This window comes from Drosophila virilis, chromosome 4, assembly GCF_030788295.1.
Source record: "Drosophila virilis strain 15010-1051.87 chromosome 4, Dvir_AGI_RSII-ME, whole genome shotgun sequence".
Taxonomy (NCBI): Eukaryota; Metazoa; Arthropoda; class Insecta; order Diptera; family Drosophilidae; genus Drosophila; species Drosophila virilis.
The window spans coordinates 24,855,557-24,883,291 of record NC_091546.1 but is presented as its reverse complement, the minus strand read 5'-3'; the positions used below and the strand labels follow the sequence as shown (position 1 = coordinate 24,883,291).

General features: G+C 35.5%; 1 protein-coding gene across 2 annotated transcripts; it reads right to left on the bottom strand.

Moving 5' to 3' along the window:
- Window positions 1-5,484: 5,484 nt before the first annotated feature.
- Pka-C1 (Protein kinase, cAMP-dependent, catalytic subunit 1) lies at window positions 5,485-27,674 on the bottom strand. Of its 2 annotated transcripts, XM_070209202.1 has the most exons (4): window positions 27,471-27,674; window positions 24,148-26,314; window positions 11,629-11,699; window positions 5,485-8,914 (listed from the first exon to the last, which is right to left on the bottom strand). In XM_070209202.1, exon 2 carries the CDS (start codon window positions 25,484-25,486, stop codon window positions 24,425-24,427), a length of 1,062 nt encoding a protein of 353 aa, XP_070065303.1. In that variant the 5' UTR covers window positions 25,487-26,314; window positions 27,471-27,674; the 3' UTR covers window positions 5,485-8,914; window positions 11,629-11,699; window positions 24,148-24,424. The 2 variants fall into 2 exon arrangements, with proteins under 2 accessions (XP_070065303.1, XP_002057779.2); XM_002057743.4 differs by lacking the exon at window positions 11,629-11,699.
- Between the last annotated feature and the right edge of the window lie 61 nt (window positions 27,675-27,735).

Below are 27,735 nucleotides of genomic sequence, written 5' to 3'. Positions count from 1 at the left end.
CAGATATATAGCTAAATTTATATGTCAAGCAAACTATTTTAATGAAATTAAAGAAAAAATTTTTGTTTTAGATCGTCAGCTATTTTCAGCATTTTGTTTCGAGCATTATGACACAACATAAAAATGTGTATTTTTAATATATATATTTATATATATATTCATTTGTTAAATATAAATATGCATATATAGTGTGTGTTTTTTAATTTGTATACCCTGCACTCATTGAAAACTGGTTAATTATGTCCTTGAACACTTAATGAAAAATTTAACGATGTTCAGCATTGCCAAATATCTGCAAGGGTATTTTATTTTGTCCATTTATATTTATAAATTGTTTCATTGCTCAACTCATTGAGTTTAATTTACTTAAATTATGTCAATTAATGGACGCGGACTTTCTTTTCTCGCTACCTGAACGTGCTCCTTGAACTCCATTTGGCTTTAGCTCGTTTGTTTTTATCTAATTAACAACTGGCTCCGTCTTATATTTTCCGCTGGCTGAAAGCCGAAATCAGTTAAATAATTGCAATAATTAAAATGCACAATACAATTCAGCTGGAGCCCATAAAACCGAGCTGTAGAAATCGAAAAAAAAAAGAGAACAAAACAAATTTTACAAAATCATTTTTACGAGTCCGGAGTGCAACGGATGCAGCAGCCAACAGCCACGCCCAGCAAGAAGGCGGGAGTGGCGGCATTTTGTGTGTGCAGCCATTTGGAAAATGAAATCAGAAATCGCTTGAACAATCAGCCAACCAGCCAAACCAGTCGCTGTCTCAGTCCCAGTCTGGCTGACTCAGCTGAACTAACGTAACGGCCCCGGGAACAGGGGCATACCGTGCAGGCTATTTGGCCCACTCTCTGGGCAGCTGTTGTCGGTGCATCATGCCAAATGAAAATGAGCATTGACAGCTTGTAGTAGCACATGCACTGAAAAAAACACAACACACACAGACACACGCAGAGAACTGCCAACAGAATCAGAGCAGAGAACAAATTATTTCGTTTATCAATTGCATTTAACAATGGCATGTTAATAATTAACTCAAATCAACCAGTTTATTTATAGGTAATGCTGTGGTATACCCAGTAAACAGGGAATGCTTTAGCATGGGTGTTCCTAGAAATAAAAAGCGGACAAGGTTTATTTAAACAATTCTCAAAGCCTAAAAAAAGAGCTTTGAATCCGGAAAATATACTAAATGTTTTTGAATTATAAGCATATTTAGCTACAGGGCATCTTTGAGTCGATTGACTTAGTCTAGTTTATATTTAAATAAGCTGTTGAGTTACGAAACGTCGTGTGAAGCCCAGTGAATAGCAGCTCAAATGTAACTGACAGTGGAAATAGTCCAATAATTGCCTGTTCAATTCGTGGCATGTGCGAAATGCATTTATATAATTATATAGGTTTGCTGGAAAGCATTATTTTATAATTAAAATATCATTAAATGATGAACGCATCAATGTGACAGCCCAGTTAAATTCTTAGCATTACTTCGTTTAACTTGCAATTATATGAATATCAATCATTAGCAGAAATTTCCTTTAAAATTATGCCAAATAACTTTAACTAATATTTATTCCCACAATGTTCCCAATTTGTTTGCTCTGCTGACGTGATATGCTTTTTTGATTTTTTGACACAAACACGTCGAAAATACACGCCCACATCTATTATTCAGAGTTGGGCAAGTGTCATGTTTTATTTTGTGACACAAACTCGCAATACTTAGATGAAGCATAAAATATTAACTAATATATGATTTGTTCACACTATTCCCGAAGCTATTCTCCAAATAGATTAAATATATGTTTTAAATAAAACAAAAATGTAGCTTATCAAAAAACTGTTTCAAATTAAAACCGAGTGTTGCACCATTAGACATGATCTATTCCCATTCCTTTTCCTTGCCCACATCACTATAAATTTTAATATATTTCTTCAAGAGCATTTTTTTTGCAATTTGTTTTAATTGCTACTTTAAATAGACTGAACATGGCACCTTAAATGTTTACACAGGTGCCAATGGCTTATGAAAATATGAATTATAAATAAAAATTCCGCATTAAGTCAGGCAATATATTTAAAATTTTAATTTTCTTAAAATTATCTTCACCAAAGAGTGCCTTTCAATGTGCCATGTAAATCATGCCCAATGCAGACAATTTTCTTATTTATAAATGTTGAAATAAATGATGTGAAAAATATTAAAAACAAATATACACATGCGAATATGGCATTTGTAGTAGCCGAAATGATATTTGCTTTGCTTATTTTGCTGGCCGCCAAGCTAGTCAATAAACGTATATGTTGCCATAATGCCAGTTGTTTATGTTTCCGCAAAATATATAATTATTATATGTGTATACATGATTCTTATAAATCCTTATGGATTAGGTATAAGTTTTGCATGCTCTTCAAGTCGGGCCATCTGCTGTTATGTTTGTTTTTCATATTGCATAGCTGATGTTTGGCTCGTTCTTATGACCAATAAATAAAGTTTATGTTTTTGCCCGTTTCCCCCAATAAAAACCTATGCCTGTGTGTGCGTAAGCATCAGCATTAATTTTAAGAAATTTCCACAGACACAGACAGTATGATTTAAGACTTATTCACTTACCAACTTGAAATTTTCCTTTAATTATTGTTGCAAATATATTGTTGCCACTCCTTAGCAAGTCGGCATGCATACAAATTTTTCATTACAAAAACTGGGCTGGGCCTGGGTGCCTAATTGGTGAGACAGAGACACATTATTAAGTTTTTTCCACTGCTGGCCGAATCTGCAAAACAGGCTACATACTTAGAGGTTGTCGTCCGGCTCAATGCAAAAAATGTATCTAAAGAAGTAAAAATGTTGCAGTCGGGTCTATCCGACAAAGTTATACTCCGAAACGCCAAATTTATTAAGAAATATCGTTTTTATTGGTCTCACCTTCAAAGGAGCTTATTAACCGTATTCAATTCATGTTCTTAATTCTAGGTAAATGTAGAAGTATGTGTATATTTGCGGATGGACGAACGGAAAGCAAGCCGGACACTGTTTAAAACCAATATACTTAATTCCCTCTGTGAGCGAGTATATGCTTTACCAAAGGGTCTTTTACATAAGATAATGAAAGAAAAGCTAATAATCAGCTTTGAACAATTTGTAGGAGCCAGTGTCCACTCCTTACCTACATCTTTCAATAATGGGTATGCTAGAACATACCGTCAGCTAGGGTGATATATGTACGGGCCCGAATCATATATCCGCTTAGCTGTTGGGCTGTCGCATGTCCTGGCCATGTTGGCAGCAAAAGTGGCAAGCAAACAAACGAGGCAGCTCAATATTAATATGTATGCCCAAAAAGTGTTGCTATAAATAACCTTAGACATGCACCGTACTTTGCCCGAACGACCCACATGCCTCGCCCTAACCTCACATGCCATATAGGTATATGTATCGTGTGTATATTTTGTGCCTGTGTCGTGTGTACACGCCAACTTTTGTAACTTTTGTCTGCAAGGAAAATCAAGGAAACAAAGTAAAAACCGCTTTTCGCTTTACTTTTTACTTCTTCCATTTTTATATTCTTATACTTTTTGTCTCATTTTTGGTATGTTTATAAAGCAAACCCAACGGCAAGTGTGTCAAAGCTATTCGTATATGGAAAAAGCCAGCAAAAATTATGCAAAAGTTTGGCAGCCATCCTACGGCAAATGGAAGTGAGTTGGGGAGCACTTGTGGGTTGGTCGGCTTCGTAAGTTTCGTAAGTTGGTTTTTTGGGGTTAGCTTAGAATTATGGTGCGCACTTTGGCTTAGATACCACGTTCTACCAAAGTTGCAGTAATCATTATTTAAAAGATATATTTTTAAGGATTTAACTAGTGTATGAGTGAAAAAAGGACAGAGTACTTAAATTTACTGAAAATATTTGTCTTCTGTTTCTTCTTCTGTTTATCTCTATATACAACTCAGGCAGACAGGTAATCAAATGAACATTCAGTTGTTACAGATGCATCTGGAAAGCAGTTTTGTATAAGCTCCAAAATAGTTTAATGCAATAACAAAGCCTGAGCTAAGCTTTTATTAAGCTTAATCACTCTCTCCCTTAGCCAGTAGCATCTATTACCTAGAGCCTAAATATAATCGTACAAAAATAAAAATAACCAATTTAGAGAATCCCAATTCAAAATCCCTATTAATTTGAAACATGTTTCACGCTTTTTAAAACATCTTCAGCTCTTGGATGGAAAATGAGATACAAGTTTTTTCAAGCTTATTACCCCGACTTTAAAATTGATGAAACACTTTGATTTCGTTATAGATAATAAAATATATTGGAGGCGAAATACAATTAAATTGTTTTTTGATTTAAATAAAAACGAACCTCAAGCCAGCAAACTATATAATTATAGATACAAACTTTAGAAGTGGAGTTCACTATAGGCCGGAATAAAATAGCTAAACACCTCGTTTGGCTCTAATATTATCCGACTACAATCAACTACTTTCCTACTATTCTGAAGCTTGAACTAGTTGAGAATTAATAGACGTCAAGTAACAAAAAGCAGTAAAAAGAACCAAATCAAAGTCTATTTTCTGTATGTTTTTGTTGATTAAATTTTTAAACTAATTTTACTGAGAATATCAAGCTGTAGATTTTAATATCTTGGATGTTTTGTAAAGTGAGTCAGTTTAGAAAGCAGTTATTTTTAAAGTCGATATCAAACCGATTTTTATCCAGGCATAAACCTGTTGTTGAACATTTATCAAGCCTCGAGCTGATCTCGAAATTTTCAGCATTTGCCTGACTTATTTATAAATAATATGCACGTTTTTTTAAAATTAAAAACGAGACTTAAACCGGAAATTACTTTTATATAACCTACAAGCAATAATCATAAGAAAAAGTATTTTTTCGATGGGAATAGGTTTAGCTGAACAATTGTGCGGTAAGCTAGCGCAATTTCCACTTTATATACTATAATCGTATTACATGTGTGCAAGGGCAGGTGTTTTTAGTTGCCACGTTTGGCAATATTCGTGTGCCGCAATATCCGAGCCATTTACTTACCTGTGCCTCAAGTAAACATACAAATATATACATATATATCTTAAATTTGAGAGTGCGTTACTACCGTGACAGCATCTTGTGGCGGTAACAAAAGTAAGAGGCCTAGAAATTCAATTATGCTGAATGTGGCTCGCGTGTTCCAGTTCCATTTACATTGAAAAAAAAACCTTCATTATGTTTAATAATTATTTCCAGAAGTTTTCACATCAGGGACATGCTCTTGACCATGCCACAACAGTATCCAAATTTCCATATGTAAATTTCTGTGGAATGCCGGAAAAGTTGAAAAGCTGAAGGCGTTTCCTTTGTTGTTGCCTCCACAAATTTCGATAAATTAAATATTTTAAGCCGATGAATTGTCCTCTCCCCAATTACAACACACATATTTCTCATATATATTTTTTAAGGATTTCAAATTCATTTTATTGGTTTTTTTTTTTGTTTGTTTGTTTTGTTTTTGCTTATCTTTTTCTTTGTGTTTGTTTTCCTCTTCTTATTTCCTTTCCTTCATTATTACTTATAATTGGTTTAGTTGCTCGTAATTTCTTGTGTTTTTTTTTTTCATTTTATTGTATGCTTGGTTTTTTTGTTTTAAGACATTTTATCTTGCTTCTTGTTGGTATTGAAATTTATAGTTGTATGTATATATACGCACTTTCTATATAAACTTAAATTTAAAAACTAAATTAAATAATTTGAATTTGTTTTTTTCTTCTTTTGTTATTATGTTTGTTTTTTTTTTTTAATATGTTTGTCATATTAGATTTATATTATAAGTTTATGTACCTCGAATTTAGCACGCACACACAATAAACAACAACAAAAGGGTTTTTCTTTCTCAATTTCAAATTCTTTCACAATTTTTTTCGACAAAAATGATTCGCCTCCTTCTTCTTTAATTACAAACTATAGATTTGTTATACAATTATTTCGCAATGCGTTTGCCGCAGATTGTTTGCTTAAAAGATCCTCCTGGAAGTTATACAAAATTATATATGTATATAACATAATATTTTTTTTATACATACGAACTGTTGGTCAAACATTAAAGCTCAGTTATTTGATTTGTAGAGCATTGCTAAATAAATTACACAAAATGTTAACTAAACAAGTTATAAACAAAATTGCACAAAAAAATAATACAAAATTTACAAAAAGAAAGAAATAATAACAAATTGTTGACTTTTTTCAATGCATATACACATAGATGTATATGTATGTATATATATATATATATATATATATGTATATATACATATATTTCTTTTTATATATTCAATATATTTATTAATGTATATTTTTTTATTATGTATTAAATTGTTTGCTCAGACTACTAAAGACTATTTATATGCATGTCTGTATTTTGTTTTGCCTTTTGTTGTTTAATTATTTATTAATGCGCCTATTTTGTTTTATCGCTGGTGTTTGTCTCTGCATGTGTGTGTGTGTGTGTGTTGTTGAATAAAAAATTGTTGTGGATTATAGTTCTTGTTTATAACAAATATAAAATTAAACATGTAGAAACAATGTGATGTGAGGTGTTAACATTTAGTGGCCACGTTTTGGGCCCTACGATTTGAATGAGGGCTACGTTTCCGATTTTGAAGTTTCTTTAAATTTATTTTATTATAATTTAGTTGATGCCTATTTATGACTTTTTGACGCAACTAGTAGAAAAATTAATCGATTTTTTTGTTAAGTTTAAAACATACGTTGTACATTTTATTATAAATAGGTTTTATTTTTTGTTAAGATTTCGTGTTTGTGTTTCACAAATAAATTGAAAGACTTGGAGTTTAAAAATAAATTAACAAAAAGTACAGCAATTAAAATTATAAGTTACATTATTTATTAGATCCTTTATTTAATAAATCCTTTCAAAAGGCTTCGCAGCTATACGTAGTAAGCCCCTCGGATATTTTGTTTAACTTCTGTATGCCGAACCGCGCATCAAGAATATTGTAAAAGAAGTGTAAAACAATAAATATGTAAACGATCTTTACTCGATTATATATGTATATAACGTTTTTCTTCTTTCTCTTTCATTTAAATTATTAAACTTAGTTGGCGCTTCTCTCTTTTCTCATTTCTCTGGCGTCTCTCTTTTTCGCTCTCGCACATTTTGTTGCTATTATATTGATGTAAGTGTATAATATTTAATATTTAATATTTATGTCGACTTTTTGATGCCCCTTTTTCATTAATTCTACGATTTTACGCTTTTTTACACACATATTTCAGTTGGGTTTTTTATGTTTTAATTTTATTTTTGCGACTTAAATGTAAACATTTAGATTTCTTATTTTTTTTTTTTGCTGCGTTTTTTTTTTTTTTTTTTTTTATTTGTATATGTTGTTTTAAATATTTTGTATGTTCTTCATGTTAATATTAATTTTAGAATTTGAGTAGTTGATGTGGTTCTGGCGCATTTGGCCCTAGATCCTGCGAGTGATGCGTGGATATACATATATACGCCTGTGACTTTTTTATTTGTATGTGAATATGTATGGTTGTGTGTTGCATATAAATGTATTCGGTGAGTGCGCTTACTTTTAGGTGCCAATGTTAATGAGCGTGTGTCTGTCTATTGGATGTTGATTAACTTTCGGCTTTTACTATCAACAGTATTTGCCATTTCTTTCTGTTGTGGGCTCGTATGTGCGTGTGTGTGTGTGTGTTTGTGTGTTGGTGTGTTTATTGTTGCACGTCGTCGCTGATTGTACAACATTTATAGTACATATGTATCGTATGTCTAAAACGCCTAAAACATCGAGAGCTAAACGCAAGCTCAGCTAGTAGCAGGGGACTATTTGGTGTCGTGGGCACATAAGAATTACAGCTCTTGGAAAGTTTTTGGCGGCTTTTGCAACACTAATATGTATGTATTTGACTTCACTAGACAGCACTGTGTACGCAACAAAAATGCTTTAAACATTTGACAACACTTTTGTGGTTATTATGGAAGTTGCGTAACACTGTTATGGCCAGTTAACCAACATTGACTGAAAATTTTTTTAACGGCTTATGAGAACTTTTATTTGTATTAATTTATTTTTGTTTTTTTTTTTTTTGTAAATTTTACACGCTCCACTTTTTTGACCTACTAAATTCTTGAAAGACGCTTTTGTTTATTTCCACATTTTTAAGAATACGATTATGTAGAACTGTACCTACGGGATTTTTTTCGCGGCGACTCTAATAAGCTGTCTGTTTCTGTCTGTAATTCGCTTTTCTTGTTTCATTTATATATTTAGTTGGTTTTTTTTTTCAAGCACACTAAGTGCGCCATAATTTTTTGTTTTTTTTTCTTTTTTTTTACATTTTACTTTTGTTAAATTTATAAATTAATAAAGCGTTTCATACTTTCACAATGTGTTGTTGTTGTTGCTGCTGCTGTTGTTGGTGTGTTGCCAGCTGATAATAAAAAACAAATTCTTTAGCCCATTTACCGAAGTTCTTGTTTCGCCTTTGTATGATTCTCTAGACGCATTTGGTAATCTTTAGATTTTTGTTTTTCTTTTCCTTTTTCTGACGAACTAAACTATGTACTTTACAACTAAATATCTGTAGTCTCGTGGTTATACTATACGCTATATGTTATGAATGATTATTTATGTGTATGCCATAAATTTTAGTTACCTATTACATTGTTGTTGTTGTTGTTGTTTTTCTGACTCCCAGTTATTTCAGCTGCTGTAATGACATTAGTTGAAATCATTTGTTTTTTTTTTTTTTTAATTATGAACATTTTAGTTGTTGTTGCAGTTGAGGTTCTGGTTCTGGTTTCCAAATAACGTTCACCAGTTTTGGGAGAGTAAAAGTTCCATTGCTGACATATTTCGTGTATGCACTGCAAAAAATATAAAACAATTAATTAGCTAAAAACATTTTCTAATAGCAGACTTTAAGACCGAAACTTAATTTAATTTAACCTTATGTGCATAAATCATTTACTAATTTTCTACTTCTTATTATGTATGAACATTTATTTTTCTACCAAACAACATTTCGAACAGCCTTGACTGCGGCCAAGCTTGTCTGCCAGACACTTCCTATTTCAGTTTTTTGACCTCAGTCTTCGACTAGATAAAAAAAAAGCCGTAACTCAGACGAGCTCTCAATAACCATAAAAAGCTAAAGTCTGACTCAGATTTTGATGGGTCTTTGATGAGCTCAGATGATTTGTGGACGCGCAACAGACGGACCGGCTATAATTTCCAAGACATAATGTAAAGAGGTCAGGGTCATAGTATTTAGTTAAATAGGCTCCTTATAAAAGAGAAAATAACAAAATTATATGTTCGGTAACTTCAATAAAGTGCTTATCAAAAGTTTCTTAATGACAAAACATAAATAGAGTTCTTTAGCAGACTGCATCATTTAGAAGCGCTTCTTTCTGTTGCAGCTGCTACAATAGCTGCAAGAGACCTTGCATTTTGAATGCAATTTAGTAATATTAGCATAATTATTTCCACCCGTTACTTTGTTTAAATTAAATATTCTTTCCTTGGGTTCTTTTATATACCATTGACTTGAATGGAGGTAATTTTAAATTATACAACAAACAGTAAGTTATTCTTGAACTCCACTCAAAGCAACTAATAAATATGAACTCACATTAAAATAACATTGATAAAGCACTTAAAGGCCTCTTCAGATTAAACACTAAATATAACTGGTTACGAGCTCATTTTGCAATCTTAAATTCAATAGGTGATTAATTCGCAATTAAGCGAACAGGGCAAACATAATAATTAGTCTCTGAGAATTGTATTTCATTTATATATATCAGATATTTAGTGCAATGTTACTAATCATGTTCTACGAACTGCAGCCGAATCATTAATTAATGTTCAAACCCCAATAATTGCAAACAAATTAGACATCTAACCGAGTATATAGGAAAATATACTCATACACGCTAGCACCCCCAAATGTTCGCCCATTTCCCACAGCACACAATATGAATATGTTTTGTTTCTTATCAGACCCACACACACACACACACTCACACACACACAACACACAGTCAGAGCCTATGACGTAAGCAGCTGGCAGCAGCAGCGACGGCAACAGCGTGCTATATTAAATCTTTTTTGCACAAAATCATATAGCTGAAAAGCAACAATAGTGAGAGAAGACCAAAAACGAAACAAAAACAAGATAAAACGTACAATCGGGCGTGCCCGACTAGAAGTTGCGCTATGAACAGCGCGGATATGTCATCCCTTTGTACAGAAAAACAGGCATGACTGATCAGAAATATATACATACACACAGCTATAATAAGAATATATATTTAGATGCATTTTCCTGACTGTTACATAGATTTTCAATAAGTCATTATACCCTACTTTTAGCCACTTTCAATGGGTACTGGGTATAAAAAGAGGCAGCAAATGTTTTGTATATTCAGGCGGCCTTTTATCGCTGGAAACAAAAGCCGTCAGTGACCGAACCGGCGACGGGCAGTTGCCTGCACCCACGCTACAACAACAACAACAACAACAACTACAACAACAACAACAACAACTACAATAACAACAACAACAATAACAACATGCTATATAGCACACGAAACACTGAAGGGCAGAGATATATAATACCACACACAAGTATTGTATAGGAAGTATGTGTGACGAATGCAGCGACAGATCTGTTAACTCTTCTAGTTTGTTGTACTTGCTAGTCGGATATATTATTACATAAACTCCATTAGCCATTGTCGGGGACATTACGTGCGTCAGAAAACAATAAACTACTCTATGCACAGGGCATGGACAATAGTTTCCAAGCAAAACTTTCACTTGTTAAGTGATTTTCTAGCCTTGAAATAACACAATGCTTGAAATATTGGTAATAGCACAGGAATGTGCATGAAATGAAAGGTAATTCAGAGAGCCAAATATAGCTGAATGGGAAAAAAAGTAAGTATTTTAGACAGTGTGTTTCCCTCCAATTGAGATTATTTATGTAACCCACGAATCTTTTGGCGACCTTGTCTAACCAATCACATATAACCTTATCTGATCCAATCGGTTTCATTAATTTTTTGAGATTTTCAAATTTTTATTTATTTATATTCCAATAGATATAAACAAATTCTCGTTTTTAAGAAAATTAAGTAAAAACTGCTCAGATGATATTTTTATTTTCTATTTATCTTATGTTCCCTCTCTCTCTCTCCCTCTCAAGAGAGCATTGCTCAATTTTAAAATCATTATTTGTTATATTATCATTAACACTATTCTGGTTCTCAAGATAAGTGCAAGCTTAGTTGTACCTGTTTACAACATACCTACCTGTCTTCAGTTATATTGGGCATATGCGGAAATTGTGTAATTTTGATGAATGATAGCTTTAAAATAAATATGATTGCGGTACAAGTTCCAGACACACTTGTGTACTTTCCCATCTCTATCTTAACTCAACCGCGACAAAGCCCTATCACAATTTAATGTGTGTTAGTCCAATTTGCGACGTGCCTGTTTGACATGACTTTTGTGGCTTAACAAAAGTTGTCAACTAACAGTCTAACTAGACTCCAGCGACTAACTAACTTACCCACACATTTGCATGTATTTATGTGTCCACAAAGTAGTTGAGTCGCCAGCGATGTGCAAAGAGCTAAAAGGCTAAAAAAAAAAAAAAGAACTTCCATTTACCAAGTTTTGTGCTAGCTCCCGTCCGTGTTTTGTGTTTTTTTTTAGCGCAGTTTTTGCCTTTTGTGCATTTTAAATAGGGCCAGATGAGTGCACAGCATTCCACGACCCCTTCCCCCACCACTTCTCGCTTTTTACCTGGCTCGCAGTGCCTGCATATTTCATGAAGCACAGAGACACATACAGAAAATGCATTTTTAAAATGCGTAATTACCACCTGGGGAAAATCAACAACTGGACTGACCTAACGGCACTATTGAAACTAAGTACGTGCACACGTACACACATGTGCATATGTATACTTATAAAGATAACATCTAATTTACATAGGAAAGGTTTGGATATGGGAGAAGGGTGCGGGCGCTTTGTTTACGATACGAAAGTACATAAATAAGCTGATCATATATTACGCGCAGTTTAATATAAAAATGGTTCAAACAAAACAATGTGAAAACTAATTTGAAGTCAAGTCAAAATATTAATGCGGATAAGACACAATTCCGAGTAAAAAGAGCACAAACAATTATCAAAATGATTTAAATTTGATTAGAATCAAACATAAATTGTTCTTGCTGCGAACCAGCTCTTTTTCTTTAGGTATGGATTATGAGACATGTGGTCTAAGTTATTGATGCCTTAAATATTGGAAGTCCAACAAACGCAATTATAATTCAAAAATTGTTGGGCCAAGAAAAAATAAATTTAAGCTGAGGCTTGAATTAAGCCCGAGATGCAGATTCGATGAAAATGTTGTATGCCCCAAAGCGAAAGCAACCGTGCAGAATAACAAAATATGATAGTTTATTGCGTTTTTCGAGCATCGACATTAGACTACACTCAATTAAGAATACCCTAACTTTCTTTGGTTACTCAATGTTTGCAGTCTGGGTACACTTAGCATTATTATTGTTTATGGTTATTTTAGTCAAATACAAATAGAAATAAGTTGTGCTGGCCATAGGAGACTGGCGGACGAATGGAAACACTATCAAAGCGTCGGACAGTCAGAGAGTTAAAGACCAGACCAGACACAAATATCGCAGACAGACAAAGAGACAGAAAGACAGACAGATATATATGAGTATGTATGTGGCCGCAAATCGAAAATAGTTTTGCGAATCGCCAGCCACGACTGGTCGACAAACAAATTTGTTCATTTCATTTTCATAATATTTGCAGTCTATATCTTGGGTAAATATATATCTAGAGTGTTGTTGCTGCTCGTTTAAGATATTTTGAGCTTGTCCACTCGCCAACCGGGCGTTTTGATTTATTAAAATGCTTTGCGGTGCGCGGGGCCTTGTGTCGTGGCGTTCCAAGTTGTGTATGTGCCTTTATAAATTTGTAGTGTATTTGTGTGCATAATTCTTGCTTATATAATTTAATTTATATTCATACGTTGGGCGCATATATTTCATATATATATATATATATATATATATTTATTGTACAAACATATGTATTTCTCTACGAGTCGTGCACAAAATCGGCAACATATTTGTCATTGCGTGTAGGTCAAATATGTTGCAAAGACTCGGTCGGGGAATGTGAAGAGCGATTTTAGTTGAGTGTGCTTCATAAAGTTATTTGTTTGCAAAACTTTTGTGTTAAGATTGTGCAGAAAAGACGTCTGGCCATTTGGACTTATCAAGTCTGTAGATTTCAGATAAAACTTTAAACTCAAGGCCTTTAAATTATCTGGACTACGATGCTACCAAAGCATTTCTTTGCTAAATTTAGAAGCAATACCGAATTTCGAACGATATTTAGTTTAACTATCATTAGCAAAAGACATAGATATCATGAATAGTACTTTAATCAGATACTTTAGCCCTATATATAATATAAAAATATATATTAAAAAACCCAGGAGCCACGACTTTCATTCAACTTCCATGTTTCTCTCTCAGTGTTCTTCAGTAAAAGTTCTCGAAAATTCAAAGTTTCTTCACTAATTAAGTGACACTCAATGAAAATTTGCATTCGTCGAGTGTTGATGAACGCACTTTTGGCCTTTTCATCTGGCTGAGCTCGGCGACTGTGACTCCATTCAGAGCTTATTGAAGCCATTTAAGCATTTGCTTTGAGTCCATCGAGAAAACGATGAGTTGAATGGCGTCCGTTTTGCTGAGCTCGGAGTTCAACAAACGGCCAAAAATCTGCAATTCGTTGTTCAGTTTTTGGCTTCTTTTGTTATTATCATCCCATCTGCGACTGACTTTCATTTTGCGTCTCTATTTGTTCCCACACCCATTGAGAACTGTTTCTTTGAACTCTTAAGTTTTTTTTTTAATAAGACAACGAATGCGATTTCTGGGCGTGGCGAGCGACGAACAAATGACAATTAAAAGGCGTTCAATATCACGAGAATTCGCTGCGTGGAAAACTTTTGTGGCCAAGCAACTGGAAAAATATATATGTACTTTATATAAAAATAAAAATAAAACGAAAATGCGGTGCGGCCGTCATATCTAATGTCAATAAACTTGATGGCTTTGAAATTTAAATCAATTTTCAGCCCAAGCGAAAGCGGATAGCATGACCAAGCGAAAAACTGCACACAAAAAAATTGGAAATAAAAGGCAAAAATCGATTGAGGCCCTCGAGACAAATCAATTAAAATTTGGTATACGCATTTGACGCCTTGCATGAAACTAAAGGAAAATGTCAAATAAATATTAAATGTCTGTCTGGAAATGAACAGGAAACGGAAACTGGGCATGGCCTGAACACAATTGTACACTCGACACAGAGAACAGACCTGGGCCCCAGGCCCAAGCGTGTAAATTAAAAGCAAATTTCAATTTTTGCAATGACAAAGTTGTTGCTGTTGTTATTGCTGCTGCTGCTGCTGCTGCCGCTGCTGCCGCTGCTGCTTCTGTCGCTTTTGTTGTAACAAAATTAACTACGAAAGTAATTAAAGACCAGGGGCAGGTCGGGGCCGGGCAGGACAACTTGAGCCCACAGGCTCTGTGCGCCATGTAAAGGAAGTGGCCCGGGAGGTCAGAAACTCAACTTGCGCGCGCACAGAGGCAATTAACGCTACACACAGACGAGCCAACATTAAGAGGGCTGCTAGAAAATGATCAATATTATATCACAAAACTGATCAATTATATTTCTTATAGTCTGCTTTAAGCAATTGAATAAACGTACAGTTTCCAAGGCAAAAGCATAAATTACTCGTTATTTCTTAAGTTAATTGTCGATTAAGACTTTTTACACCTTTATTTGAGTAAATATATTGCTCAATATTTATTTAAAACATTTAATCTATGAATTTGCATCATCTTTCCCTTAACACTTCTCTTTAAAATACTACCAAATTTTCGTTTTTGTGTCAATAAAATATTTAAAAATGCAAATGACCAATTTAATTATTAAATTGAATCTTTAAATAAATAAATCTCACGCATGTTTAAGTTAAGGTTGCCTTTTAAAATACGCCAAGAATTTTAAATCCAATCAAATTAATTTTGTATAATTAATGTTTTATTATTTGAGAGCCGCAAGAATGTTGTGACTAGACTTGTGCAATAGAAATTGAGTTAAGATATTTTATGGGATTAAGTTTAAGTAATTAATATGCATTAGGCTAAGCTCAGACTATAAGGCAAGAGTCGAAAAAGCTGGTTAACTTGCTAAAAGACGGCGCAACCCTCGCACAGGCTGAGGTTGAGCCTTACACGCAACGACGCCGCCGGCGCACAATTTGTGTGCTGCAATAAAATAAAATTAAAATTTGAAACAGCAGCAGCAGCAACAACAACAACAACAACAATAACAAAGACAACGACAGCAACAGCAACAACAACTGCGACAACTGACAGGCAAAGGGAAGCTGTTGCTTTCTCTCTTTTACGGCACACTCACTCTGTGGCTGCGAGTAAAGTGCACTTATGTGCGTGTATGTGTGTGCGAGTGTGTGTGTGAGTGTTTGTGTGTGTGTCTGTGTGTGTGCATGGGCAACACAGCTGAGCTCACTCACAAGCGGCGTCATTCGTCGTCATCATTTGTGCCTTATGTTTCCCAGCCGCACGCCCTTTTCTCCACAGCATTTGTTATATATTTTCTGCTACATTTTTTTTTTGTCCCTTTTCTTGCTCTCATTTCTCTGGTAATTATGATAAGACAGTAATTACATTTATCTGTTGCTGGCAGTCTGCAAAGCTCAACAACACTTCAGAGCGCGTGGGTCGCTCTTAACGCTGCGTATGCGTAATGTATGTATGCACGATATTATGCATACGCCTGCCGTTCAAGGTAATTCCATTTGTACGTTTGCTAAATTATAGGCAGATGACCTTCGTAAAGCAAACGAACACTGAAATACTACTGAGCACAGTCTCTACTACACATTTTTTGTCTTTAGCGGCAACACAATTTAGAGAATGCGTAGTTTGATATTTACAGCAGAGATCGCTTACAAAAATCAATCATATACAATCCATCTGTCAGTCTCTCAGACGTTTCCATACGTAATAAACAAATGTAATTAATAAAGCTAACCGCACACAACACTTGAAGATGCATACATATCGTATACTATAAATACAAATTATACCTAATTAGTTACACTGCAAAACATGAGAAATAATTCAAGCGAAGGGTTTTGCAGCACAAAAGCAAAATGGATTGTTCAATTACACTGACCTACTTAGCTGTTATTCCTTTTAGATTTACATGTCATAACATTTTTAAATAAAAGTATTTAAATTATATTTGATAAGAGTTCCCTGGCTATGAGAAACAGTTTTTAATTGTTTAGCAAAATATACAATGCACTAACAATGTATACAATTTCTTTCTCTGGTTGTCTAGTGTATATGCACACAACAAAAAAACAAAAAAAAAAACAGCAAAATTCCCAGCAAATAATTAATCAATAATTGCACCTTGAGGGGGCAGACAAGGGGGCAGAGGCAAGAATGAAAAGAAAAAAAAAATAGGTTCAATTAATTTGCTGGCAAGCACCTGCTTTGGCATTTAGTTGCATGCAGACGCACACCAACCACCCAACCACCCACCCACCCAACGCGAGCCCCTTTTTCAGCGCTCCACCGATTGTCTAATGTCAACGCAACAACAAATTATTATTATTGATTACATGTCATTTGTATTGAATTGTTGGCGGGCAACAAAGAGCGAACGGAGCCTCGAACAAATTCAATTAGGCACACGACTCGCTTCTACCAGTACAATAAATTTTATTGTGTTGCCCATTACAATACATACATAAAATAATAATATAAATCAAATTGATGGTGGTTTTTATTTTTCCTTCTCATGTGCAATGACGTCTTCGTTATCAGGCCGAAAATGAATGCATTATGTAATAGAAAATCAGAGAGCAAAAAAAAAAACTAAGAACGAGTCCAGAGTGTCTGCTTCTGGGTTGCATACTCTTAACCCATTTTCACAGCAAAAAGAAAAATAAAGGTTAATAAATTAAAAACAAAAACAATGAAACCTAGAGAACGGTAATGGGAATGAGAAAGGGGCTGGGGCCGGGGATGGCGATGACAATGACGACCCGCATAATTCGTTGGGCTGCATAAATTATTGCAATAAATGTCTTTGTTTGTTGCCAGTTCTTATCAGAGTCGACCAGTTGCTGTTTCATTTTATTTACTTTGCTAGTTTCAAGCACAAAACAAAAGCAGCAAATAAAATAAATACAAACAAAAACAAGTAAGAGTGCCACAATCGGCAGTGCTCGACTACGGGATACTCTGCAGGCGTTACAGGCATACTTTCTTTCGTCTAAGCTGTGCTTCTTTCTTCCTTTAGGGCGCAAATGTGACACCCAACTATGAATCTATTAAAATTTTCTGGAAATGGGAGAGGTATTTAAGCTCAGATGCATTTTATGAGCTCGTAGATGCCTTCTTCTGCCTGTTCGAATGGGCCAGGGTATAAGAAAAGGGCGTCAATAGTTTTAGCGATTTTTGATAAGCCGTCACAGGGTAACACTTGACGTCTATTTGGCATTCAATTTAATTCTCAACATTTCGCATTTGTTATCATCTTTTTCTTGACAGTATTGTTGCACAATTGAACGCCAACAAAGAAAGAATGAAAGAAAAAAACTCAATTTTCAGTTTGAACAGCTGATATAATTAATGCACCTGTTTGACACTTCGCTAAGGTGGATCTACCAACAATGATATTAATTATATTCCATATTACGTACAATAATTTAATTAAAGTTTTGTATTTTGTGTACATACGTTAATATGTCTTTTATCAATTTTTGTCTATTGTAGCTCAGTCAACATTCAAACAATTATTCGTTTAAACTAAATGGAATATTCAATGCAATAATTCTTACCAAGTTACAATTACAATTATTTGCGAACCCTATCTGATTTTATAATTAGAAATGCAATTTTAATTTTCAAAGCTATTCATCAGTTTTTGCATAGTAATAATTCGCAACCGGTTCGCACCACATCAAATGGGATGACATAGACAGCAGCTTCCGCTGAGCACACAAAACACACCTGCTTATCGTAAAAGCCACGTAACATAGAGGAAAAGAAAAAAACTAAATCCTAAACAAATTTTCAATTTTCATTGTTCGCCTTTTCCATGTTCAATTCTATTTCATTTGGCCATAAATTCCGAATGAAAATTGCATTGCACTGAAAAATGTATAAGCCAAAGCGACAGAGAGCGACAAAACGAAGCAAACACAAAGGGTACACATAGAGGGGGAGAGAGATAGAGAGAGAGAGAGGGGGAGAGACAGCGAGAGAGAGACAGAGAGAGAACGAGCACGGGCAGAAGGTAATGCAAAACGGGAAAAATGTACGCGTTTTATCTCTCATGTACACACACAGAGCGGCAACAATTTGAAAGCGAACAAAAAACAAAAAACGACAAAAATAATTGCAAAAGCGACAAAAAAAAAATAAATAATAGCATGGCGACGACGACGTGTGCGTTATTTAAATGACGATTTTTGTTGCTGTCGTCTCAATTTAAATGCGTTTTTTTTTTTTTTTTTAACCATGCATTCGCTTGCGACTGTGAACAAAACTCGTTTTTATGCCCAGGGCCCAGGGATCTTTTGCGAAATAATAAAGCAGGCAACAAACAAAATAATGTTGCTAACAGCGAAAATCATTTAATTTATTCTCGATGCGTATAGAAACCCAAAATACTCGATATGTTAACTAACAGTCGAACATTTGCTTTTGCTTTTCGCTCTCCACATTGCTCATACGACGCTTTGACGCGGCGCGTTAAGAATTAATTATGAATGCGAATACCCTCGACAAAAAAAAATAAATAAAATAAAAGAAAAAGTAAAGGAAAAACGACGACAATGCAAATAACTGTGTCATCAAACGAACTGATGTACATCTGTGAACTAACATACAGTTAAGAATCAGCAGTTTTTGGACATTCAAATAATTTCCGTTGTTAGTCAAATGACAACAAATAGTTATAGATGGCATGCGCAAATGATTATTATTTTTTTTAATTATTTACATGTGCGAAAAAGTACATTTACAGATTACATAACATAACATATATCAAGTCACTTAACAGACATTCGGAATGTTAATGTTATGAACCGAGATCATGTTAACATTGTGAACTAGAGTTTCTCACTCTTTCTGTTAATTAAAATGGAGCTAACAGTCATGGCAAAAGTATTAGGAGTGCCTGTTAGTGCTGTTAAGAAATAAAGCTATTATTTCGAGAACGATTTTAGAGGCATTCTTCTTATCAAAGCAAAAATAAGATCACAATAATAAAAAATGGAGTTTTTGGCTGAGCAAATAAAATTAATTTGAATAAATAATAATAATTTAACTAAGAATGTAAAGATTCTTTAATTTTTTAGTTCAAATTCATTTACTCACAAGCAAGCACTAATTTTGTTCTTGAAACATTTTCTTTTGGCTTTTAACATCAATTTTTCGATAGGGTATAAAATCAGCATAGTCTTTTCAATAATTGTTTATAATTCGTATGCAAGTAGATGTTGCTCTTCATTCTGCGCATAGTTTTTGTTATTACTAACTTGCTGGTGATGTTGTTTATTTATTTCTTTCAGTGTTGTGTGTGTGCGTGTTTGCAAGCTGATTTGAGGGCACTGTTACAAGGCTGCCCGGCCCGCTCGCTCTCAGAGTCAGTCCGTGGCGCTGTCTGTCTGTCCGTCCGTCTGTCTGCCTGTCTCTCCGTATTTCTATCTTGTCAGCCGGGCAGCCCCCAGTTGGCCAGACAACGTCTTAGCGCGTTGGCAGTTGCATTTTTGCGAGATTTATGTGGCGCGCTGCAGTCATTGCAGTTGCATCTAAACTTGGTCTAGGTGCTTATTGGAGCGCTACAAATGTGAGCAACGAATTTCGTGCGTGTTCTAAACAAGTTTCTGTGGCAACTGTTAGATAGTTGTTGTTTTTGTTGCTGTTGCAGTTATTGCTGCAATTGCTGTGACTGCTTTTAAGTGGCATCCAGCAGCGATTTGAACATTAGGCAATTGCTTAAGGCGACCAGCCCAACGAAGTACAGACACGACCTCATTTACCAACTAATCAAACAATTCCGCCCACTTTATGCATGAGAAAGCAGCGAATATATACCGTCTGCTACAGCAGTAGCGTTTATTTACAAGGACAAGAACTAAACACAAAATAATAATAGATTAAAAACATTGTGCAGACATTGTTGGTAATAATAGAACGTTTTAACCACAATAAAGTAGACATTTCTAGTTTAAACACGTTCTCTTACTCTGTGCGGCATCTCATAAAACTTGTTAATTTGTGGCTCACGCTTGTTCGATTGAAATAAGATCTTTCTATATATGAAACAGACTGTCTGATTGGTGGGCGATGCGCCGTTAAAGCTGTTAAATCAGAAAGTTGGCCGTTGCCTAGGCTTTAAATCAAGTGAGATGAATACACCCACAATGGTGGAAAATGGGTGGATTGCTGTTGAATGCATCGAATCAGCTACCAACCTCCCCTTTTATAATCTATCTTAAAACTAAAGTACAATTCGAAAAATCAACGCTTGAAAAAGAAGCAGAACTTTACCTGGGCAAAGTCAGCTTTTATTTTATATGGAAACAATTAACAAATAGTCAACAGACTAGTTTAGATTTTAATTTCCCATCAATATCAAAACAATAAGTAAATGTTATTATCGATATAAGAGTATCAATTACCAGAGAATGAAAGAACATAACTGAATTGCAATGTTTGTGAAATATTGAATAAAAAAGGTACACAGACACCATAAAATTGATAAATGAATGATTGAGAAATTGATAGAGTTATTATCAGCTCAGATTCTTATCGGTGTGCACTAATTGTGCAAGCGCCATAATTTCCTACGAACTTTAGCACAATACTTTGGCAATATCCACATTAAACCTTAAAGCCATGTCGTATCTTAGTCGTATCAATGACAGCTCGACTACCCCCACAAAAGCCCCAGCCTGATAGACATTCACAAATATTCATTGAGCACTTTGGGGCTATGTAAATAAGTAAATGCTTAAGTGCTCGTAGCCCAGACTATCATTATAATTGCGACGGGCTAAAGCAAAAAGAGCCAAACTGAACAAATTTGATTGATGAATATAATTTTTGTTTGTTTTTGTTTCAGTTTGGAGAGCCAAAATGGAAGCGAACATTAATTAGTGCCAATAAAATTAGGCAAGAAATGTGTCACATGAAGGAACGACATAAACAAATAGAAGAAGAGCGACAATGCTTGGCCAGAGGTCAAACAAGGTCATGGTCGGACTTTACGGAATGCAGCAAATTTTTCTTATATATTTTTTTTGTTGTTGTTTTTCTTTTGCGGAGGTCAACATAAAATGTATCTAGTCTTCTGTTTTCTATGGCGACTAATGACGGCCCACGCGTCGACTTGTAAACTTTATAATTATAAATGTTTTATGATTTTTTATTTTATTTTTGTTCACTTTTCATTATTCTTGACGTTTTATGCGCCTGTTACACGCAGTCGCCGCACTGTGGCTGCTTATAATTTATTATTATATTAATTACGCGCAGCGTCTTGGCCTTAACAAATACGACAACAACAATATTCATATTTGGCTAATGGGCCAAAGGCACGCAAAAGCAGCCCAAAACAATTTGTAGCTGCACAGCAAAAGCGCATAAAATTATTTCTATATGTATTTACTGTATATATAGAAATTCTCTAGTTTGTTTGCCTCGCAAGGCTTGACATTATTTATGCTCAGGACAGCGATACAACCAATACTGACTGCCAAGGCAACCAAATGGGTCAAGTGTAAATATCTAATTTTTTTTGTGGTTTGGTTAAACGCAAAGTTCAATGCGAAATGTGCGCATGATGAGGGGACTGTGGGGGGACTGTGTGGTGGTGGCAAATTAAACGACTAAGAAAATTCTGGGCACGCAAAAGTTTTAATTACGAAAAGGAAAAAAAAGGGCAGAAGAACAACAATATTATTTTGCGTTGTTGGAGAAATTCGGAGAAAATTACAGTGGGCCAAAACGCAATTTCATCGGAAACGTTAATCAATTTAGTTAACCTAATTTATTAATAAAATTAATTTGTAACTTAATTAATATTAGGAGCATTGCACAACTACTACTACAACTAGCCTCGAATGCCCAGATCCTTGTTGTTCAAAATTAATAGAGTGAATAATCTATTAATATGGGTTCAATCCCAGTCAAAGAGCTTCAAGAATCCAACAAGCTTTTCCGTTGGTTAACCACTTGAGAATTATAAGCCAATTCACGAACTAGACTCTAAGCACATTATGCTTGATTAGTTCAGTAAAGGATACAGAATGGAACAATATTCATATTTTAATAGTTGTTTTTTTTTAAATAATAATATACACCCAAAAAATAAAGTTTTCCATGTTTTCATTAGACATAACACAATAAGAGTATAATAAATAAGAAACATAAAATAAAGAGAAACTCGAAATATTTTATTTCTTATCCCTTTTTTCAATTAAACAGGAATGTGTCTTATTTTCAGAGAGTCCACTGCAGCTCAAATTCCACATAAATAGATGAATAGTGTGTGTAGTACGTATTCAAAACAATGATTCTAATTCAAATCTAATCTAATTTTAGAAATGTATGTATATATATGATTGTTGTTTCTGAGTAGTATAAAAACACACACAAAACCGCAAACTGGGTCGCAAATATTCTTATCTTAAGTCGACCCGTTAGTGTCAAACGTAAATAATTTTACACTGATTCATTGAGCAATTATTAATTTGAAATATATTAAACACCCACTGACATTTATTATTATCTCAAATGGTGTTTCCCGGCAACTGAGTCTAATTGCAATGAGACCAGAGCAAAAGCACGTAGCAGGAATTATTTCGCTGAAAGGAACATGTGCCCAACATGTGGCCCGAGCAGGTTGCCAAAGCTTTTGGCTGCCCGACATACCAGAGCCCGGTGAATACCGAGAACTCAGCTCACCCACTGACAGCTGCAACGAGTCAAACCAATTAAAAGAATCAACGGCACGCGTTTGCCAAATGGTAATGCAGAGAGAAGCGAAAGCTGTCCGAGGCACAGGCACAGGCCGAACAGTTGAGCTGATGGACTCGCTGATCGCTTGGGTTGCTGTGTTTCATCAACTTCAAGGCGATGCCCAAAACAAACAACAATCAATCTTAAGTCGCATGTAGATGGATTGCTGATCGCCCGAAATGCAAACATTCATTGCAAAGCCAAATTTTCCTAAAATCTATCACAACAGATCTGATTTAGACTAATTAGAATGGAATTTTTTGTGCCCCAATATTAAGAGGCTCTAGTTGGGAGTTCCCGACGGTTGGACAGACAGACGGACATATCTAGAACGACTCGGCTATTGCTGCTGATCATGAATCTATATACTTTATGGGTTGCAAGATGCTTCCTTTTTTCCCGTTACATACATTTGCACAAATACATTATAGCCTTTTCACCCATTTTTAATGGGTTCATTATTCATTCTTTTGCTCATTTTTTTAACAAGTGTATTTATTCGTGTTTATATGAAATCAAACACTGAGTTATCGGAATACCTGACTGGGAATAATTCAATTGGAAAACTTTTATACTCTTTAACCAATCTATATTAGTATAGAAACTGATCTGTAGTATGCCATATGGAGCATTATTTTTCGGACAAAAGACACAAAATACTAGATTAGGACATAGTTTTACAGCACGAATAAATAACAGCCAATCAGAGCGTTAGCTAACATAGCTAACCCCCAATTGGAATTATTGAATTCTGTAGAATAAAATCATGAGTAGTTAGTTTAACATTATGATAAAGTTATTCTGCTAAGCGTTCAATATTACAGAATCTCTCTCTCTCTCCCCCTCTCTCTCTTACTCTTTCTCTCTCTTACACTCTCTCGCTCTCAGTAGATACTCACTGTGTTGTTATTTGTTGCGACTGGGTATGCAAAGTCCAATTGGGATGTTACTTTGATGGCGAGTGTTGTTTCCATGATAAGTATATGCCCAGCCAGACCCAAGTAGATTTAATAGTTTCAGTTGTAGCTTTAGTTGTAGTTGTAGTTGTAGTTGTAGTTGTAGTTGTAGCTGTAGTTGTAGCACTAGTAGTAAGTAGTAGACATATAGACGAGACGACGACAACAACGACGATGGTAACAAAGAAGGTGACGAGAATGCGAGATGTTTGTGCATCTTCTAGAATTCAGCAAACTCCTTGGCGCACTTTTCGGTGCTGGAAATCCGCAGTGCCTCCTCCTCGTAGTCATCAAAATTGCTTGTATCGCCGGGACCTTTACACCGCGGTATGAACGGCGCCTCGATTTTCTTTTGGAAGATCGCAATCCAGTCCGTGGAGGCGAACCATTTTTGGTTCTTAATATCATTGACGCCCGCTTTCAGATTGCCATAGCGCTTGGTCAGATCCACCTGCAGCAGATTGCGCAACAGATCCTTCAGATCGGAGCCAAAGTGCGAGGGGAAACGCACCTTGCCGGACACGATCTTCTCATAAATCTGTATCGGCTGATCCGCAAAGAAGGGCGGATAACCGGCGGCCATTTCGTAGACCAAAACGCCAAGCGCCCACCAATCGACGGCCTTATTATAGCCCTTGGACAAGATGATTTCGGGTGCCAAATACTCGGGTGTGCCGCATAGCGTCCAGGTGCGACCCTTGACCCGCTTGGCAAAACCAAAATCGGTAACCTTCAGATAGCCCTGCGAATCGATCAATAGATTCTCCGGCTTTAGATCGCGATAGATGAGGTCCAGATAATGCAGATACTCAAAGGCGAGCACAATTTGTGCCGCATAGAAGCGCGAATGCGGCTCCGAGAAGCGTCCGACTTTGCGCAGATGAGAGAACATCTCGCCGCCGGGCACATACTCCAGCACCATATAAAGATTGGAGTTGTCCTTGAAATGGTAGCGCAGCGAGACCAAAAATGGAAACTGTATCGCCTGCAGGATGCGTTTCTCGTTCAGCGTATGCTCCACCTGCTTCAGCTTGACCACCTTCTGCTTGTCCAGTATCTTCATGGCATAATAGTCTTTTGTGGGCTTGTGCTGGACGATCATGACGCGGCCAAAGGAGCCGGTGCCCAGCGTTTTGATACGCTCAAAATCATCAAGGGCAGCGGTATTGGTTGGATTGCGACGCCATTTATCCTCGAACTCCTCCTTGGCCTGTTCAAGGAACTCCTTGACCGTTTCGGCGGCATCCACCTTCTTGTTGGATGTGGTCGCGTTGTTGCCCATTTTCGAGATGGTGCCCGTTAGCGAGGATAAACGAAACGTGGCGCTGGCTGACACTTGAGCCTGGGGTGAGCTGCTGCTGCTGTTGCTGGGCTGCTCCTCGCCAGAGGCAGCAGCTGCTTCCGATTTTCTTTTTGTTGTCGCTGTTCCAGTTCCTGTTGCGTCCGCTTCGGCTGCTCCTGTTGCTCCTGTTGCTCCTGTTGTTGTTGTGGTCGGCGGCGTTATTTTGTGGCTAGCGGCGGCTGCTTCCTGCTGTCCTCCCCCTGCACCACCGCCTTCCTCCTCGTTGCTGTGCTGCTGCTGTAACTTGCCCTCTGATCCGCTGCCGCTGCCGCTTGCCGTTCCTGAACTATGATGGGATTTTTTCTTTTTGAGAAATTGTAAAATGGATTTAGCTATTTTGGCGAATTGATTAACAACGGTAAAAAGAAAATTTTAGCAATGGCTTTTTGCGACTTTTTTTTCTCTTTTTTTAGCAGCAAAGCGCAACTTTTCACTTGTGTTTTAGCCTTTTCTTTAGCCGTAAAAACGGACTGTTCTTTTTTTTAAATTTTGCTGTTGTTGTTTTTGTTGTTGTTGTATTAGTGGAAGCTTCTGCACTTGTTGTTCTTGTTGTTGTTGTTGTTGTTGTTGTTGTTGTTGGTGTTGCAGCTTTAGATTAATATATAGATTACTTTGTTTTTTATTTTAATTTTAACACTTTGCGGGGGCTTAAACTAGTTTTACACTTTAAGCTTAGACTAACATTTGGTTTAACACTTGAAATTTTTTCCGTTTGTTTATAATTTTTATATATTTTTCTTTGTTTTTCTTTTTATTTTTTATGTGTAGCTGCAAAGAGAATGTTGAGGAGAAGGATAATAACAAAAATTAGCATACTAAATTTGATTTTTTTTCTTTCTCAAGTGTGTGTGCGTGTGTGTGTGCGTGTGCGTGTGTGTGCAGCGTTGCCATACAGTTTTTTAGTTTCTTTGATTTCTTAATAAGGCACATTCGGAGAATAAAAGTTTTTAGTTATACACTATTTATTTTTAGTTATACACTATTTAGCGCTGCATTTAATTTTTAATTACAAATTATTTATATATTTTATTTATTATTGATTATGTGGCGCTTTTTGTCATTGATTTTGGCTTTTTGTGTCTTTGCATTTGTTTTTGCGTCAAATGCATAAGAAAACAATTTAACTCAATAAATAAATCAATTTGCATTAATTAGCGCAACGCAAAAATCAAAGCAAAACTCATTTAGAAAAAAACGAACAAAAAAAATTAAGTACAACAAAAAAAAAAAAGAAAAAACTGTCGACGATCGTGTCAAGTGTCAAAACAGCTGATGGCCGTCATATGTTGCGCTCTCGCTCGCACTTGCTCGCAATCGCATCAGCTGCCAGCTAAGTGAGAACTTTTGTCTTCTGCTCTAAACTCGAGCCGAAAGCATTAAATTAATTATTAAATCTTTTTCGCTGTGCGTTTGCGTTCTGCTTTTACACACGTTCACTGTGTTTTGCTTTTGTCTCATTTGCTTTTGGTTTTGCACTTGTTTTTTCGCAATTGCTTTGCGCTCATTTACTTTGTGTAAGCGTGTATACGTAATGTGTATGTGTAAGTGTAAATGTGTGTGTGTGTGTGTATGAGTACGAGTTTGTGTGGTGTATGCGTGTGCATGTGTATCTGTGGCTGTGTGCGTTTCTGGTTGGACTTTTTTACGCTCTGCTTTTGGTATACACTTCTCTACATTTGCTGTTTGCTTTGTCGCTTGTGTTTTATTGGTATTTGCTTTTCTATTTTTTGCTGTATTTTCAATTAGGTAAATTGGCATATTTTGTTAAATTTTCCGTTTATAGTTGCATGCCCCATGTATAAAAAAAAAACTTTAAACAAACACAGAAACTCACACATACGCATACACACACGTTCACACAGATTGAATAATCGATTTTGCTACACACACACTTAAAAATTGCTTTGCATTTGTGGTAATTTACCTTTTTATTTAACTAATTCTATGTTTATAGCAATTCTCAACACATTTAGAAATTTTTGCAATTTTTCGCATGAATATTTTCTGAATTTTGCACTTTAGATTTGTTGCTTAGATTTAAAATACCCGCATTTACCGCCGAAAAAACCCGACCACACGCGTCAACAGCAAGATATACAATAACAGTTTAAAGTAACAGCTGTTAACGACAACGCACGATGTTAACAAGTGCTGTTCTCGACTGTCCAATAAGCAGTAGGTAAAATAAC